The 18,559-nt window shown below is 43.4% G+C and overlaps 2 protein-coding genes across 3 annotated transcripts in view; both read left to right on the forward strand.

Annotated features, from left to right (window-relative positions):
- The first annotated feature begins 2,507 nt into the window (after positions 1-2,507).
- Positions 2,508-12,992, forward strand: CLK4 (CDC like kinase 4). Of its 2 annotated transcripts, none has more exons than XM_058034592.1 (14): positions 2,508-2,630; positions 4,484-4,543; positions 5,158-5,315; positions 6,355-6,580; positions 7,752-7,842; positions 8,233-8,299; positions 9,545-9,661; positions 9,757-9,923; positions 10,028-10,122; positions 10,476-10,605; positions 10,907-10,989; positions 11,469-11,548; positions 12,469-12,556; positions 12,638-12,992. In XM_058034592.1, exons 2-14 carry the CDS (start codon positions 4,490-4,492, stop codon positions 12,773-12,775), a joined length of 1,494 nt encoding a protein of 497 aa, XP_057890575.1. In that variant the 5' UTR covers positions 2,508-2,630; positions 4,484-4,489; the 3' UTR covers positions 12,776-12,992. The 2 variants fall into 2 exon arrangements, with proteins under 2 accessions (XP_057890575.1, XP_057890576.1); XM_058034593.1 differs by having other exon boundaries at positions 2,514-2,623.
- A 3,305-nt stretch (positions 12,993-16,297) lies between these two features.
- Positions 16,298-18,559, forward strand: part of LOC131089721 (collagen alpha-1(XXIII) chain-like) — a 173,873-nt gene continuing 171,611 nt past the window's right edge. Inside the window, 1 exon segment of the mRNA XM_058034591.1 lies at positions 16,298-16,519. Coding sequence (XP_057890574.1) covers positions 16,298-16,519 — 222 coding nt within the window.

Genomic DNA, 18,559 nt, shown 5'->3' on the forward strand with positions numbered 1-18,559 from the left:
AAAATGGCCATTTCTAGAACGACTGTCACTTTGTGCTACCTAGCCTGGTCATGGGCAGCAAATTTCTCCTGACTTTATCCTTCTCTGAGACACCACCTAAACTCCAGCTGACATTCCTCCAGTGCTGTGTCTCCACTGCCACCTCCTGAACAGGAAGGAAAATTAACTTCTTCCAATCCTGCTTTTCTTTTGAATGTCTGCAGAGGTGGTTTTGAAAGTGCTTTGTTCAGCACACAGAGCAGGAGCTGAAACTGCTTTGCAATCTGTCTAGGGAGGCTACATTCTATAAATCCATTGTAAGGCTTTTACTTCAGAGGGAAATTTCTTTATGTATATCTGATATGAAGGTGGTTTAACATTTATACACTGCTTTTCTTCTTCAAAAAGGTCCAATTATTCACTTCTGATGGGTTTATTCCTTTTTCAACTGTCAGCTGAAAGCCTGACTGAAACCAGTAAATTTTTACAGCTCCCATTCATTCTGTTTTCACAATGCACAATAGTTATTTCTACCTTTTCTATTCCCAGCTGAAGATCCTTATTCCTAACAGGAGAGAACCAAACTATCCTAGAACCAAAATTTTCCTCCTTCCAAAGGTAGTCAGTTCTGAGAGTCTCTTCTGCATTAATTTCCTTTTTCCCACTAAACGTGATTTCCCAAAATTGTCCCTGAACTGCTGTACTGTGTTAGAGGCCCTGTCATTCATTTAAAAGGGGAGAGGAAATTAGCTAAGGTAAAACCCAGTAAAAACTTAGAAGAGGCAGCAAGGCAAGAAAGGCAGATCCTGTCACATGCCATCTTCTCTGCCTGCCAAGAATACCAGCCACAGGTTTGTCATCAGCCTTCCAGCAAGAAACTTTCCATAAAATCCAGATGCTCTTCCTAGACACACCTCTTGGATTAAGAAATTAGAGAAAAATTGTAATTATGTGGTACAGTTGGTTAATATCAGGTACATGGATAGTTTCTGCCTCTTCACAGGTGCTGGTTCACTTTCTGTAAATTTAACTTCATACTTGTTTTTTTTTCTGCTGCTTGCACTCTGAGAGAATTCCTCAGACAGTATCAGTGGATGTTAGGTAAATTCTTAATGCTTGGCAGATATTACTAGTTTTTTATAAATAATAACCAATCATTTAGGTGCTAAATGAGAAACAGTGAAGCAATGGCACCAAAGCCATACTTGGCAATAACAGATTTGGTATACAACATGAATTATGAGGTTAAAAGATTTTTAAAAATACAGAGGGCAACAAACAGGTGTCAATGCTCTGTATCTTAGTTTCTCTTCTTAAAAAAAAAGAAAGAAACAAGAAAAAAAACCCAAGAAGAGGAACAGGTTTCCACTCTAGTGCAAACCAGGTTTAAAGGGTTATCTTAGTCTTGTTGGCAAATGAATTTTAATGACAATTTTAAAACCACAAATTCTCTAATTTTAGAACAATTTACTAATGTTATTTGGGACTAACATTAAAAGGACAATGGCACTCCTTAAATTCTAAGTACATTATACCTTAGCTCTTCTTGATTTTGCTTCAGCTGCAAAACCTTGCTGTATTAGAGGTAACACTAGCTAAAATTATTCTGGGGAAGTGCCAATAAATCCAGGAATTTTTCAATTTACCCATTCACCTTCAGAGATTGCTATTTTCCCCAGACTGCTATTTTCCTCCAAGTAGGAAAAGAAAAAAAATCCCAAGCAGCCATAAGTAGAATTTTCAGTTCACTGCAAAATTGCTACTTTCCCCCGTGGTGAGCTCCTAAATCTGAAGCTTGCGTTTCAGTTCGACTTTTCCCTGTTTTGGGGTGTGCTTTTCTTTACTTTGCAACAATCTCTTTGGGTTTATTGAGTTCCGCAGGATGAGGGCAGGAGGGGCTGGTGATGCCGAGTTTCCCGGAGCAGTCCAGCGCTATCCCCGCGCTCCCTCAGGCCCGGGACGCGGGGTTTGCCCTGCCCGGCCATGACTCAGCCGGATCCGCCATCCCACATCCCACACTGAGTCACGGCCGAGGGGGCACTGCCGGCCTGCAGGCTCCAGCACATAAAATATTTTACTGTTTTTTTACTAGTTTTACACACAAACGGCTCGCACAGAGGACTGTGAGCCTGAAGCCAGGCCTAACTGCGGGATCACCAAACTGCATAAACGCCGCTTTGGGGAGTTTAAGCCGTTTGGGGAGTTCATTAGAAGGAATTAATTGGCGGTTGGGGCTAACTGGTGATTTCTGCACTACTACACGCGTTTGATGAGGAGATCTGGAGTTGCCTGTGAACTCGCCCTCCATGCTTGAACTCCTCCATGAGGTTGGCTTACAAAGCCGTGAAGATTTGGGCAAAGATGCCCAGTGTGGGATGGGGCGGCATAAGGCAACACGAACACTGCCCCGCTTCCCTCACGGCTGCCGCCATGGCGGCGGCACCGCCTCAGGGGCGGGGCGCGGGGGCGGAGCCGCTCCTGGGTCTCCCGCCCTGCCAGCCCTTACGCCGTGCGTCTGACGTCAGAGCGCACAGACGCCGCGAGAACGAGGGAGAAGGAGGAAGCTGCCTCTCCGCGATCGCAGCCGCCATTTTGTCTGTGCGCGCAGGGCGGACACGGAGCTCGCTCGCATTCTGTTCCAGTTGTAAGTGGTGAGGGCCGCCCTTCTTCGTTCTCTTTTCACCTTCGCTTTTTTCCTCTGTCCTTTCTGTTTCCAGGGTGGGGCGAAGCAGCGGGGAAAACGGAGGGGAGGCGGAGTGGGGGGTGGGGTGGGAGAGCTGTTTGCGTTGTCTCCGCGGCGCGGGGCGCATCGGGCGCTGCTTCAGGAGGGTTGAGGGGGGAGGAGGATTCTCGGCACAGCAGCTCTGCCGGGGTCGGTGCGGAGGGCTGGGGCGGGCGGAGCTGGGCTCTCCCGGCCCGGCCGTGCCTGGCGCCCGCCCAGGTGGCGGCGGGGCCCGGCCCTTCCTCCCCCGCCGGCCCCGGGGACCTCCGGGGAAAGGCGGCCTGGAAACGGGCTCGGTGCCCTGGCTTGGGGTGGCGGGTGTCCCCTCCAGGATCTGCACTATCGGACTTTGGCCATCCCGAAGGAATTAAGTCTTTGACCTCTTCCGCCTGCCAAGATTTTGAGGAGAGGCATTTGGAAAGTGCTGTGTAGGCAGCTTACCTTACGGCGGGGCTTTCGTGGCCCTCGTGTGCATGGGTCTGTTCCAGAGGGGAATGGCTCCTGCCTGAGCAGCCGTATGGCAAAATGTGGGAGTGAAAACTGCCTGCGATATGGATTAGTTCCACATGCTACAGAATGCATATGTTCGTGGCAGCTGTCAGTATTACATAAGTGAAGTTCTTCGGCGCATAAAATCAGATAGAGCACCGTAGTTAGAAAATTTTAAGGTGGCTTCTAGCGTAAAATGGACTCAGACCGATTCTGGCAATTTCCTCCTCATTTAAATTTACTTAGCTCCTTTAGGGACAAAATTTGTAATTTTTGTTTTAATTTCACTAAAGCTATGTGCATTTGATTGTAGTTAAGCAGCAGTTAGTCTTCGAGCGTTTTCTCCAGCTTCCCGTGTCAAATATCCATCCCTGCCCCAAGCCCTGCTCTGCAGGACGATTTAATGGTGATTTTATTTGGATGTTAATTACAGAGCTTTAGTGCAGCCTGCCTTCCTCCAAGTAGGGGAAAAAAATTCTCAAGCAACCAAAAGTAGAATTTTCAGTTCACCTGTAATTGAGTATATCTGCTCAGAGCTCTGCACCTCAAGAGAAACTGCAACCTGAGTGTGCTTCAGAACCTGAGTTATGTAAGATGAAAATACAGGAAAATAGCTTTGGAGCTGTGCAAGAACAGGGGAAATTAAAGCACGTGAATGAAACACCAAGTCGGTTTAAATTTTTCAGGTGGTTTTGTTAGTCATTTGCTACATTAGTATTTTTTGGTTTTTTTAGAATCTCACAAGTGAGTAAGATTTTTGTGAATCATGCCTCACCCAAAATGTGTACAAGGCACTTATTTTGTACAGTTTGTTAATATGTTTTTGATTTTTAAAACATTGTTGCAGATGTCTGTCGTTTTATGAGGTTTTTTTCAATTACCAGTCTCTCACTGATCTTCTGAAAATACCAAAAAAGCCCCTTTTTTTCAGAATAGGCCTGTTATTTCCATGTTCTGGGAGTTTCCTACTTAATGCCTTCTGTTTGTATAGAGACATTGTTCTCTGTAAATTTACACAGATTTGCACAATTTACACATGATTTACAGTCATGATTTTTCTACTCGATTGCTGTCATTGTCTCTAAACTGCTGTTCTCACTGTCACTGCTTACTGCAGAAACTTTTTATTATCTTATATTAATTCATTCTTTGGACTATACTGGAATAGATATAGAAAGTTATTCTTACTTTCAAAAAACTCCTGCTGCAAATGAATAAAAAAATAACAGTCGGTTTTGTTACATTCTTTAATTCTACAGCCGTGTTTTACTTTGCCTTTTTTTTTTTTTCCAGTTGTGCATGTACCTGTTTGAACAAAGAATTCCTGCACCTAACATCCAGCAAGAGAAGCTGGTGGGTTTTGTCTTTGGCACATCAGCTGAACTGTAGCACACCCACAGTCCTGCATGCTGGTAGGGTGCAGAAGTTGTGACTTGGCTCCAGGTGCTCCAAAGTTGTGTTAATCCATCACAGTTCACAGTGGTGGATGCTGAAAGTGACTGTGTCCTGGTGTTGTGTAAATAGCTTAGTGAGAGAAGTTTTTAAACTGATTGTGCATTCTTGATTTTCTGTAGTAACTTTACAATTCAGTAGGAAGACCTAAATCCAGGTTTTCTTGTTAGAGGATGTTTGAAGAGGAAGGTTTCTTCCAACAGGAGGCTCTTTAAGGATACTATTGTGCTTAGTCACTTGAGAGTTTATTTCAAACAGGCTTTAATGACATGTTTGAAGCTATTAAATGAGGATGACTTGGCCTATTTAGTCTTGATTTGTGTTTCATAACAGCGTTAGTGTTGGGATGAGGGAGCTGGGTCTGCTCGCCAAACCCAGATAATGGGGGGAGGGAGCTGAGGACAAATGGCCCTTTTTAGTTCTGTCATACTTGATCAAACCACCATTGTTAACTTGTACCTACATGGGTGTTTGTTGATTTTTTAAATTATTATTATTGTTACTGTATTTTGCAGTGGGAGATGAGGCATTCAAAGCAGTCCCATTGTCCTGAGTGGGACGACAGGAGGAGCTGGGATCAGAGGAAGCACAGCAGCAGCCGCAAGCGCAGGAAGAGGTCCCACAGCAGTGGCCAGGAGAGCAAGCACTATAAACCCAGTCGGGTTTCAGAAAGGTATAACGCTCTGAACTGAGTAGTGCAAATGTTTCTTACCGTGTCTAAATAAATGTGTTTTCAGGGTAGGAGTTTCTGAATGCCCAGAGTTGTCAGTTCCTTTTGGTTTGGCTCACTTAAGACAAGCCTGATAGGTAGTTGTTAACACAGCACCTGAACCATTAAATAGAAATTGTTGGATAAAATCAAGTAAATGTCACTAGTTTGTCTCAGTGATGTCAGTTAAATATTGATATTGAATACAATCAGTATTAAATTTCAAGTGAAAAGGATGTCTTTTAATTTAATGTGAACAAAAGGAGGAGAAGGTTTGTTTAATCATTTAATACAGTGGTAAGTATGAATCTCTCTTACTAATTTGCAAGTGATTTGTGTTTTCTCCCACACTGCTTTCACTGGAAAGATGTATTTTCTGTTTTGTCTTGGTTTTTTTTTTTCCCTTGGAAAGATCCAATGTAATTCTTTGAAAAGCTCATACCCATGCTTATTAAAATGCTGGAAGGAGTAGGCGTACAGCAGTCAGGGAACTCTGTGCCTCAGCAGCTTTCTTAATGGTCTGTTTTCTGTGCAAAAGATCCTTGTTCCAGATCCTCTGAGGTTTTAATGTTGGTTGCAGAGCACTTAGAATGATGCTGCTTCTCTCAGTCTCCAGGTTTTATTTAAACCTGGAGCTTTGAAAGCATAGAAGGGATGATTTTTGTATTGAAGGTGGTTTGTCATGTGACTTCTAAGGTTGTAATGAAGTTGCTCAGTATATTTTAGGAAGTGTTTCTCCTTTTTAAGTCTGAGTTTCTTACTATGCAAACTGTGGTCAGATCATACATTGTTCATGTGGATGGCTGCCATGTATTTGAGACTGACAATGTTGTTAAATTCCCAATAAAGTAACATCAAAAGCTCCACTATTTTTGGGGAGGGAGTCAATTAAAAAAGATTTATGCTGTAAAGACAGATACTGTGTAACTCAGCTCAGGTCACTTATCTTGTTGGAACCTCAAGTTTTTGAAGTGGAGAACATTCACTTAAAATATATTTTCAGTCATTATTTGGACGATAGAGCCATAAATGAAAGAGACCATCATGACCGGAGATATGTTGAGGAATACAGAAATGACTTCTGTGAAGTGTATGACCACAGGCATTATCACAGAGACTATGAAAAGAGTCACCATCATCACTATAGCAAATCCTCTGGTCGGAGCAGGAAAAGTAGTCATAAAAGGAAGCATAAGAGACATCATTGCTCCAGTCACCAATCGCATTCGGTATGAGTAATTTTTAACTTTATTATTCATGAATTAGTGGTAATAGACTTCTTAAATGAGTGCTAGAGCTGCAATTCCTGATCCACGGTACTTTAAGAAATACATTATTAAAAAAGGATTTGTATTTATTTGAGTCTGTTTGTGGAGCATGTGAATATGTTGTTAGTTGAGATTCTTGGATCGTTGTTGGGAGGGGGGTGGGACCTCAGTACTAGCTGTACACTGGGAATGTAGGTGGTTGGTAGTCACAATCACTGGGGTTGATCTGAAAAATGTTACCTTGAAATTGAAGACAGGCAGCTGTCCTCTTTTAAAGTACAGTTGTCACTTAGCTTTGCAGCATAGTGAACTCTGTTTTTTCAGGTAGATTCTGAGATGCTATCCACCCTATTGCTAAAAATGAATGAGATGACATGCCTTTTTAACATGAATTGAAAGTATGAATGTGCATGTCTGGTAAATGGATGTGAACAATTTTACACCTAATTCCAGAAAGCTTTGATAAGCCCTGTGCCCAGCTAATGGCACCTAATGTCTTAGGGGATGGGATAAGTTTGCTGCTTGCCTTCTTTGAAGGTGCTCTCAGAATTTCTCATGATTGCCATGATGCCCACTGATGCATCTACAGTTCCAGGTGTTTTATACCACTTTTCTGCAGTAGAACTGCAAGCTGTATTAAATTATATACTGCAAATTAAGGACTTCAGAGAAATTCTTCTCCCTTCTCTAAACATGGGGGAGGTTAAATTGTTTACATGAGTGGATGTTTTAGGAATAGAAACATTTCACCTGACTGAATGCTTAGGTATGTACATAAATACTGGTTTCTGCTATTTGCTAGCAAAGAATTAGAAATAGCAGTGTTGCAGTCTTAATCTGTCTTCAATTAAGCCACTGTTTGAGAGACAAAATTGTGTTGTTTTTTTTTTCTGTTGCTTGTATCACTTTAAGTATTTATCTGAAAATCTGTTCCTTGCCATGTTTTTCTTCTGTAACATAAACTGTGCCCTGTGAATTTCTGGGGACTGAATTTGAAATTGCTCCTGCCAACTGTTCGTGGCCTGGTGTGTAACTGAATGCCTGAATATCTCCCCGCTGAATGAATTGCGTATTCTGCCCTGAATTCACTCTGATATATTGATTGGCTGGACGATCTTGGTGCCGTTCCCAGAAGAGTCACCGAAGGAAAAGATCCAGGAGTGTAGAGGATGATGAGGAGGGTCACCTGATCTGTGAAAGTGGAGACGTTCTAAGAGCAAGATGTATAGAACATTTTTCAACACTTTTAAAAAACTTTTCAGAAAAAAATCTGTTTAGAATAGTATGTCAGAGGAGGGGGGCTAAAGAAATCTCATTGCTCTTTTTGTTCTGTTTTTTTTTGTGCTTTTTTGTTTTTTTGCATATCTTCTTTTCTGTAGAATTTAAATACTGTGTTCAAAAAGTTCCAATTAGTAAATGAACTTGAGATTAGAACAAGAGATAGTTTTTTTTGGCTAACTGTTTTCATGACTCCTGTCCAATAAAATAATGCATTCTGATGCTGAAATTTAAAGTAATTATGCTTTTGTAATGGCACATTTTAAAATCTACATTAATATGTTCATTCTCCTTCAAGTAGTTGTATAATTCTAACTTATGTTTGTTCTTTTTAGATGAAATTGTTGCGACTTTAGGAGAAGGAGCTTTTGGAAAAGTAGTGGAGTGCATTGATCATGATATGTAAGTGTTGGGTTATCTTTATCAGTGGATCTCATGATAAAAGATACTTAAATCAGAAATTAAAGCTCGAGGGTGTTTTAAGAGAAGGTTGCAGCGCAAATGCCCTTTTTAATGATTGAGAACTCTATTTTGTTTCATTTTTCTGTTTCAATTAATACTGCTGCTGTAACTGGAGAATGTGAGAGCAGCTGAGGAGTGCAGAACTAGTTTGGGAGACTTACAAAGGTGACATACTGAGAAAGTAGTTCTGGCTCTTAGTGGAAGCAGTTTCTGGAAAGCGGTTGCTTGGAGTTGCTTGAGCTCTAAATTGCTATCCTCGGTTTTCATAATCAAAATTATCCTTTAAAGTTTTTTTGACTCAACAGTAACCTAGTATGGAGTAGTTTTTAAATTAAATTATTGCCTTCATGTAAGGGGCATGTCTGGTGAAGGAGAAGAAACTTAACTGTATTTCCATTAATTCTGAATGTTCTAGCAGTTGTTAGAACTCAGACTATTTTAAATGTATGTTTTATATCATCAGTTTTATGACATAGTTTTAATATTTTTTTCTCCACCTTTGGTTTGTTTGTTCTGTCATTTCAAAAGTGAAGTCTGTTCTGGAGTTTGAGGTCGTGTTGTGAGGGCAGAGAATGTTCTGGAGTTAGAATTGAAAGAGCTCTGCAGAGACAAAAGTTGTCTAAGAGTGAATGGGACAGAAGGAGCTGTGTCTGTGTTCCATTCAAGTAACAGCTCTACAGTCTGAATGCATGCAGGCATTCAGTGCAGGGCAGTTTTCACTGGTATAAACTGCTCATAATCCAAACTTCAGAATTACTCAATTCCCCTGATTCCATAAGAACACTGGAAAAGAGCCAGCACAAGTTGAGCAAGTTGCAGGAAAAAAAAAAGCCATCAAATTTTTGTAGTATTTTTGTTCAAATGAAAACTTTGTTAATTTTTTAATCATTCTGCTGGCAGTTTCCTAATGTTTATTCTTCAGATGAGATGATAACACTGAGAAGTCATTAATAAAACATGTACTATAAGTATTTGAGAAAGGAAAGATCAGGATTACTTTTTTTTTTATATAAAACCCTTTCTGGTTGAGTGCAGCATGCTTAAATCAAATTCCCCTAATCCAGCTCATAATTCTCCATGACCTTTAATCTTCCTGTGTTCCTTTTATTAAAATCAAGCTGCTTTGGGGTTGTGGGTATTTAACAATAATTGATTCAGCTTGCTATGCTTTACTTTCTTTCCAAGGAGAGGAATGCATGTAGCAGTTAAAATAGTGAAAAATGTTGGTCGGTACCGGGAGGCAGCCCGTTCAGAAATACAGGTGTTGGAACACTTGAACAACATGGATCCAAGCAGCAATTTGTAAGTATGAAATTTGAGTAGTCAGCATACCAAGGGTTTGAGGAAGGTGATTTATTTAATAGATTTTCATTTGTTTTCTTTTTTTCTCTTTTAAGCCGCTGTGTCCAGATGCTGGAGTGGTTTGATCACCATGGCCATGTCTGTATTGTTTTTGAGCTACTGGGGCTCAGTACTTATGACTTTATTAAGGAAAACAGCTTTCTGCCATTTCATATTAATGACATCAGAAACATGGCCTATCAGATTTGCCAGTCTATAAACTGTAAGTAAATTTCAATACTCCTTTCATATATATGGGTGTGTTTTGGTTTCTCCTTGAATTTAATGTGTAAATTATGGAATATGGTTCTCTTTTTTTTCTTGTAGTTCTACACCATAATAAACTAACTCACACAGATTTAAAGCCTGAAAATATCTTGTTTGTGGAGTCTGATTACATAGTGAAATACAATGCCAAAATGGTAAGTTTGTTCTTTGTTTCACCCAATTTGAGTTGCACTACTTCTGTCTTCATTGAAACTTCTCTTAAAAAAAGAAATAACAAGTGACTGAAGTTAACTTAAGGTTAATAAAAGAGGAAAAGAATTCTTGTTACTGTGAATGGTCTTTGCTCAGCTGTTTTGGGTATTGAGATTAAATCACTTTGTTACCCACTCTTCTTTCTTGGAGCATTGAGCTGCACAGGAATTAAAGTATTTGGAGGAAGTGTTTTGTTACACATTCTATGCTGGCTGGTACTTTGAGGATAATGTGATAATGCCTTTTGCCTAAGCATGCTTTTGAAAAGTATTAACAGCACTTTGGTTTCTTGCAGAAACGAGATGAGCGCACTTTAAAAAACACCGACATCAAAGTTGTTGATTTTGGAAGTGCGACTTTTGATGATGAGCATCACAGCACATTGGTGTCTACAAGACATTATAGAGCTCCTGAGGTTATTTTAGGTCAGTAAAAACTCTTGAACCTTCTGAAAGTTGATTGCAGTTCATTCAGATGTCTCTACTTTATAAACTGGAGTAGTTGTCCATGGTTCTGGTAATCAGTCACCTCTCAGGTGGTGGGGGTAAAATTACTGAGAGTAAACAGTAAAAGAAATAGTCTAAAACCAGAAACGAGCAGCAGGTTTGAGGAGGGCATGGGGAGTGAGTTGGAAATCAGTAAATGTGTGGAAATGGATATGTGCTTTGTGGGTTACACATTTTGAGAATATACTAAAAAGTAAAACAAACTTTGCCTTTTTTGCAGCACTGGGATGGTCTCAGCCGTGTGATGTGTGGAGTATTGGTTGTATTCTGATTGAGTATTACCTGGGATTTACAGTGTTTCAGGTGTGTATGTAAGGTTAAATAGAACATGTTTGTTACAGTCTACTGATTTTAATCTTTTAATGACATGCACTTAACTGTGTAGAAGGCAGAACCCCGTGGGCTTTTAAGGATTATATAGGTGAGATTGGAAAACCAGCATCCATACAGGAAAATGTTACATCTTGGGTATCTCCTTCAGAGTATCTAAGATGATCTTTCCTGGCATTTTGAGTGAAGAGGACTGTCATGTTACTGCTGGAATTAAGAGTAAAGAAAACACTTGTACAATACTTGGTTTATGAACCTTTGTTCAAGGGTCATCCTCACTGTGGAAAGTGTTATATAATCTACATTGCATAATCTGTTTTTAATAATTGAAAGTGGCAAAGTTTAAAGATATTGTGACAGTGCTCTGGCAAAAACTCATTTGCAGTTTGTTGTTACTAAGTGGCTCAGAGGAGAAAAATGTGCTAAGTGCTTTCATTGCTTTTTCCACACAGACTCATGATAGTAAAGAACACCTGGCAATGATGGAAAGAATACTGGGGCCTCTGCCCACTCACATGATCAAGAAATCCAGGTATGTTCATTGTACAAGTGCTGAGTTGCCTGATATTTTTTCTTACAAGAGAAATTGCGAAGTTGCCGTTGTAAGCTGTGAGTTCTTGCAGATCAACAGAGATGCATAGGCAACCTTAATTATTTGACAGTAGTCCTCTTTTCTCATTTTGGTATGAATTGTCAGCCTCTTGAACTATAACTTGGGTATGGATGTTTCTAACTCTTTAAAGCTAAGCTTGGCATGGTCACCACAACAGTATTAGACATAAATTTTTTCTTTAAACTCTCAGAATGAAGAACATGATGTTGTCACAATAATTATTGCGAGGAAGAAGAGGGTCCTTGCTTGCTCATATAGCTGTCATTCTCTTTTACTGCCCCTCCACATCCTCAGACATGTGCTTCAGTGATCTTTCTCTCTTCCTCAGAGATAACTCCTTGTAGCAGGAGTTTCTCACTTCCAGGGCAAAGAGAAGGAGCCAGCACAGGGTTCTCCCCTGACCCCTCTATGTCCAAAGTTTAGAGGTCCTGGGATTTGATGGTTCATTTTCTTTCTTACATAAGCTGTCCTCTTGCCAGCTCATGTAGATAATTCTGTAACTCATGTTGGAGTAGAATTCCAGTAATTCTGGGTTGGATAATGTATGTGTTTGTTATGATTGTCCAGTTGATTATAGTGCATTTTGAAAACCAGGAGACAGCTTGGAAAGCAGCACTTGCAATAGATTCAAGTAATTAAAAAAAATAGTTTGTGTTCTAATTATTGTGGCAGCAGTAATAAAAACCCAGCAGATCTCTGTGAGTAAATGCACACTATAAAAAATGTTAGCTCCCAGATGCAGAGATAATGCAGCAGCACTTAAAGGTGTTTTAAAGCTTCTTGGAAAAGCATCTGCTTGCTATGTGCAGTAACTTGCTGTTACTCCCCTTGTCCTGCAGAAAACATTACTTTCACCATGACCAGTTGGACTGGGATGAGCACAGCTCTGCGGGCCGGTACGTCAGGAGACGCTGTAAGCCTCTGAAGGTAGGAGCAGCATTTTTATTGCTCTGCTAGACTGCAGTTGGGAAAGCTCTCTCTAAAATACCTCCTGCTTTTTTCTTTCAGGAATTCATGCATTGCCAAGACACAGATCATCAAAGTCTGTTTGACCTTGTTCGCAGAATGCTGGAATATGACCCAGCCAAAAGAATTACTCTTGATGAAGCCTTGCAGCATCCTTTTTTTGATCCATTAAATAAATAAATTCAAAGATCTTCTATGCTTCTTCAAGGAGATTTCCTAGACTGTGTCAGTCAGTCAGCAGAGGTTGCATGAAACTTTTGTAAGCTTTAAATTATTTTGTACAGTTAAGTCTGTAAATAATTACATATGTTTTGTATAACTGTTATGTTTACCTTGTTGAGCAGTTGTAGTCTTATGAGTATCAAAGTGAAAAATAAAAGTAATTTTCATTTTTGAAGGCCTGCACCTCTCCTTTTACAGATTATGCTAGTGCACCCTCTGACCGTAGGTGAGGAGTCTGAGCTAGCTGAAAGAGTTCTGGAAACATTCCCTAAAACTTCCTTTTGTTAGTCTTGAAGGAAAGATCCACCTAGTTATTCTGTATGTAACAGATCAATGGCATGTTGAAACATGCTTGGAAACAGTGTATATCCTAAGTAGGTGGCTTTTGTGGGTCACCTTTTTCCCAGATTTTCTGTTACATGGCGTGCCAGCTAATTAACTCTTGGAAACTTGTCTGATGCCTTCAGTTTCAAGTATTCGTGGCTAATCCTTTTAGTTAAGATCTGTAAAGTGATATTGAAAATTTCCTATTTTCAATATTGTTCCTAGTCATTAAAGATGAACATCTTCATAAGTTTTTAGACTGTATATTGAGGCTGTACAGGATGGAGGTGGCCGGGTTCTCAGTTGTGGTTCCTGAACTCTGGTACTGAGTTGAGAGGAAAATGGTGCAACTTTCCAAGAGCCATTAATATACTCTGGTAGTTTTGCAGTTTCCACATCTATGAGATGATGGTTTTTACTCCGACTCTCTTAATCCATTTGACACTCTGTGGGTGGCTTGCTGAGTAGTAGGAAGGGAGCCTTCTATGGAAAAGTTCATTCTGACTGTAATAAGCAAGTTTTGGCTATTTATTTTAATCTTGACTTTATGCACAAGCCTTTCTTCAAAGGAAGGAAGCTAAATTGTTTTGGCTCCACAGGAGCCCGACTCCAGGTTTTGTGCTTGCTGAGTTAGCCCTAATACACAGTAAGGTTTTCAACTGATGTCGAGGAAGCTTCATTTGCAAGAGGCTCCAGACGTGCATATCTGAGCTGGGAGTAGAATAGAGCTAGGCCAGGCTTTGAAAGCTTATCTTCTGTTACTAGTGCCACCTCCTGGGCTTGATTACAGCTCATCACAGCCACCTCCTTTCCTTGGATGTTGGTGTTGATGACATTGTTTCTGCTTGGCATGACAGAAAATGTAACAGTCTGTGCCATGCAGGTCAGCTCGATAGGGCTGAGCAGGACGAGAGTAAATTCCTGTTCTTCTTCCCACAGCACTTTCCATCCCACAGCCACAGAGGCAAAGCAAGGACTTGGCTGAGTGTATCAGCTGAGCAATGCAAATCAAAGGCAGATAGGGGGAGAAAAGTTTATATGCTGCTATAACAATAAAACTGTAACCATAAAACAGTTCTATGGAAATTAGGGAAAGATGGTGTGCTCTTGCTTACAGAGTGCTTCTAGCTGTTGATGTAGGTACTGAAATTTGTTGTGCTTGGTAAAGGAGATACAGCTTAGCTCTATCATAAAGCCATCTTTAAATTGACTTTTCTTCTTCCAGTAAATTTAAAAGCACTGTCAGGATTAATGTGACACCTTCAGCAAGGTGCCAAGGGCTTTTGCAGACCTTGCAGCATGTACACAAGTGTTACTTTGCAGGCACACACACGAGCCAAGGCCCCTGGGCTCCCCAGGGCAGCTGTTTGGGGCTCTGGGCAGCACCCCGGGGCAGGGTCTGGTGCTGCAGGGCTGCCCTCGGTGCTTCTGTCTTTAGTAGGGGATGGATTTTTATATGCACACACCACCACACCCCTTTGTCATCTTCATACTTGAAGTTGGCAATCTTTGCATGTTTGGATCACCTATAGCTGTTAAATAGAAGAGCATTCCCATCTATTTCTGCACTTCAGATTTCCAGGTATTGTACCTTCAAAATTGTACCTGTGACTGGGTCAGCCAGGCAGACCAGACTAACAGTGTGCATTTCCATAGTGCACTAAACAAAGAGGACAAGAAAGAATAAAATTTTAAGTGGACAGCCCAGGCTTCATCACTGAAGTGCAGAGTGTGGAATCTAGGGCCCCAGAAGCTGAGGGAAGAGTTGAGCTCAGGGCTAAACTGCATGGGAAAGGAGTGGATTCCTGGGGCAGGAGCTCATCTGCTGCAGGAGTGATCAGCCCTGCCTGTTCCTTCAGCGCCTATCAGGGCTGCCTTGAGGGCTCAGCTCACACAGGACAAGATGCTTTGCACCTGAGCATCTCCCCAAAATGATGGCACTGTGTGTGTTCTACTGCTCTCATGGAGCTTGTAAGGAAAGTCTTGGCACGCTCATACAAAGGAGAGGGGGAAAAGGAGGTAAGAAAGAGGGTCTCACAGAAACACGGAGTTTTCCTTTATCTTCAGGACCTGTAAGAAAGCAGGAACTGGTTGTCAGCACATGCTATGGATTTACCTGCTTTAACAGCTTTGGAAATAGCTACAAGAAGCCTGTATCCTTCTGTGTGTGTGTTTTATTAACAAACTTAATTAGAATCTGACGTTGGTAATGTTACTGACGTTGTAGCATTTCCTAACTCTGTCCTAGGTTTCAATTATCTATTCTAGAATTAAGAATTACTCCTCGAAGGGCCGATGTCTGTGTCCAGAGGGTACACTGGAGTTTTTATACCATGTGCTTAGAATATGGGCAAGCATTAAGTTGCAGAAGGATGTTTTATAGGTGGGTTGTGATGCTCTGTGTAAGAGCAAGGAGGAGGGATGACAATGTGGATGCTCGGAGCTTATGTGTGAGAAGTTTTCTCTAGTTCAAAAGCATGGAACACTCCACTGAGATAACAGTGAGTTACAGTGCATAGTGTGTTCCTCTAGAGCAGATCGCGGTGCAGACGGGCTGTAGGGCAGAAGGCACAAAGCTCCCGGCCGGGTGACACCTCTCGCCAGTCGCACGCTCCAGGGCAGCCGGGGCCGGGCGCAGCCGCCGCCCGCCCGCTCTCCCGGCGGGGAGAACCCGCTGGAGGGCGCCCGGCCCGCGCCCGCCGCCCCCGCCGCGGGCAGCGCCGCTACCGGCCCCGGAGCGGGGAGCGGAGCGGAGCGGGGCCGGCCCGCCGGCAGCCTGCGCTCCGGAGCGGCTCTCGCAGCGCCCCGCCCCGCCCGTGCAGCGCGGCCGGGACCCCGAGGGGCGCGGGGATGGGGCCGGGGGGAGCGGTCCCCGCGGGGGGCCGGGCAGCGGGGGTGGGATCTGCTCCGCGTAATGCCCCACGGGGGGCGGCGGGCCGCGCTCGGAGCATCCCCCCTTCCCCAGCGCGGGGGGAGGCGGCGGGGGAGCCGCCACCCCCCGCTTCCTCCGTTTAAGACCCGGGCTGGCGGGGCGAGCGCAGGAGAGCGGCCGCTCCGCAGCTCCGGCCCCACGCCCGCGGCGCGCACGGGGCGGCGCTGGATGCGCCGGCGGCGGGAGGCGGGCGGCAGCCGAGCGGGACCCCGCGCAGCGGCGCGATGAGCGCGGGCAGCGGCAGCGGCGCCGCCGGCGCGGCGGGCACCGCCACCTCCGCGCTGTGCCTGCTGCTCTCGCTCACCGCCGTGGCCGTGTGCCTGCTGCTGGGCGCCAAGACGGCCGAGCTGCAGGGCCGGCTGGCCGCGCTGGAGGAGCGGGGCGCCGCCGGGCACGGGCCGCTGCTGGACGCGCTGCAGCCCCGCGTGGAGCAGCTGTTCCGCGAGGTGAGTGAGGGGCGGCTCCGCTCCGCCGCGGGGTTCGCTCCGTGCGAGGGTCGGGGAAGGCGCTCCGGTCCCGCTCCGCCGCGGGGTTCGCTCCCCGTGTCACCGGCTCCTCATCCTCTATGAGAAAACTTACTCCCTTCTACCAAACTTTCCGCTTTTTGCTGCCGTTCCCATGAATCAGGCGTAGGGCGAGGCGTGGCAGATCCCACGTTGATTAGCCCCAGGTGAAGGGCCGGCAGTCGAAGGTTAGAGGACATGCGACTTTCCCCCTTATTCTATTCACTGACACAGGTAACCCGAGTGCTTTAACTATTTGTCTTGGGATTTAACGGACCATAATTTCCTTGTTAGAAATTATGAACATGATCCCCACTATCTGGACTCTCTGTCACAGACTATTGTGGTCTGGCAGTGCAGAACTGATTTATGGCGGGCAGAGGAGACCCGCCACTTGTTACTTCACTTTCAGTCCTGGGGTTTTCTGAAATTATTCAATAAATATTTCTGTGCTGAACAAATCCGCCTACACGGAGAAATATTGTCCACATTGATGCCCTTCTTAGTGCCTAACTGAACCAAATCTCTGGGAGAAGTTACACTTTATCCCAGGGTTATCTTTTTCCCGATTCTGATGTTTAGGTTTGGGGCTTTTTACAGGCAAGGGGGACGTGAAGGGCTCCATCACTCATACAATGTGCTTGAAGATCCCGCTGTTGGTTTGCTGGATTTGTATAAACAGTAGTTCGTAAAGTTCAGCAAGATTCAACACGGCTTGTGGGGCTGCTGAAGGGCACCCCTGAGTGATCAGTTCTGACATCTGGGGAAGGTTTTACACTGGGATTTTATTAATGGCCTGACTGCGGTGCAAAACATGCGTTAAAATCATGACAGCCATGAAGCCTCAATCATGCAAAAATGTGTTTGTATGTGGAGCTCTGTGAAAGCTCTGGGGCTGTGAGCAGGGATGGAGGCAGTGCTGGGGGCATGGGGAGACAATTCCTCATGCTGTGTGTTGCTGTTGGAGCTAGGGTGAGGCTATTGCTGGCACCACCACAGCATGTTCTTTTGCCTGGAAACTTGGTTGCATTGATGTGCCTCGATAAAAGTGAAATGTTAAAATATTTTTGTGAAAACCCTGAATACCAGAGCAGGGGGGGGTGCCTGTGAGGCGTAGTCACAGCCTCTAGTTAATGTCTGTTCTCCAGGCAGGAATTAGCCTGCCGGTTGTGGCAGTGGTTCTGTTCCAATTACCCCAATAAATGTGCTTAGCAATGGGAATGGTTTCTGTGGCACTGCCTAAGATCATGTGCAACCTCTTGCTGAGATTTAGTTAAGTGTGGAAAGCTTGTTTTGTACTGGGAATGCTCAGATGGAGTTTGTACAGGGGAAAATAAAGCAAAACCACATAACTGGGTTTCTAATGGAAGAGTGAGCTTGTTGAAACATTTAGTATGACCAAACTCTTGTCAATGCTAAAGCAAATTTTGAATCAAGCAACAAATTTGAAGCATCCATAGTAGTAATTGCACTATCTATTAATGGTCATTTTAAATGGACCTCTTAATTTATGGTAAAGTTTAAGAAAGTGTTTCTTGCCCAAACTCTGTTACATAAGACCACTCACTTGTCAAGCAACTGCTGCCCTTTCTGTGCTTGAGAGTTTCTGGAGAATGAGAGAGTATTTCCATCGTCATGAACATCAACTGATGCCTGGGGTCAGTTTTTAGTTAAATTCTGTGTTGGTCCTCCTTTGAAGTTTACCACAGTATTTCAGAAGTGAAACCAAAGCTCCATACACTCTCTGTGCATGACCCAGCATCCTTTGTTCTCTGCCACGACCCAAAAAGCTTCATCCATGTACCACAGGAGGGGTTTGCTGGCATAATTTATGGCAGAGCTGTGTAGAGAGAGCAGCAAATAGAACACCAACACACTGACTCTGCTCCTTTTGGTGCTGTTTAAATGTTTGGCACGTAGAAGAGAATAGGAAATAATATAGGAAGGGTAAGTGTGTAGTTAAGGTAATGTAAGCCAATTTGG

Source organism: Melospiza georgiana, chromosome 15 (assembly GCF_028018845.1).
Source record: "Melospiza georgiana isolate bMelGeo1 chromosome 15, bMelGeo1.pri, whole genome shotgun sequence".
NCBI classification, from domain to species: Eukaryota; Metazoa; Chordata; class Aves; order Passeriformes; family Passerellidae; genus Melospiza; species Melospiza georgiana.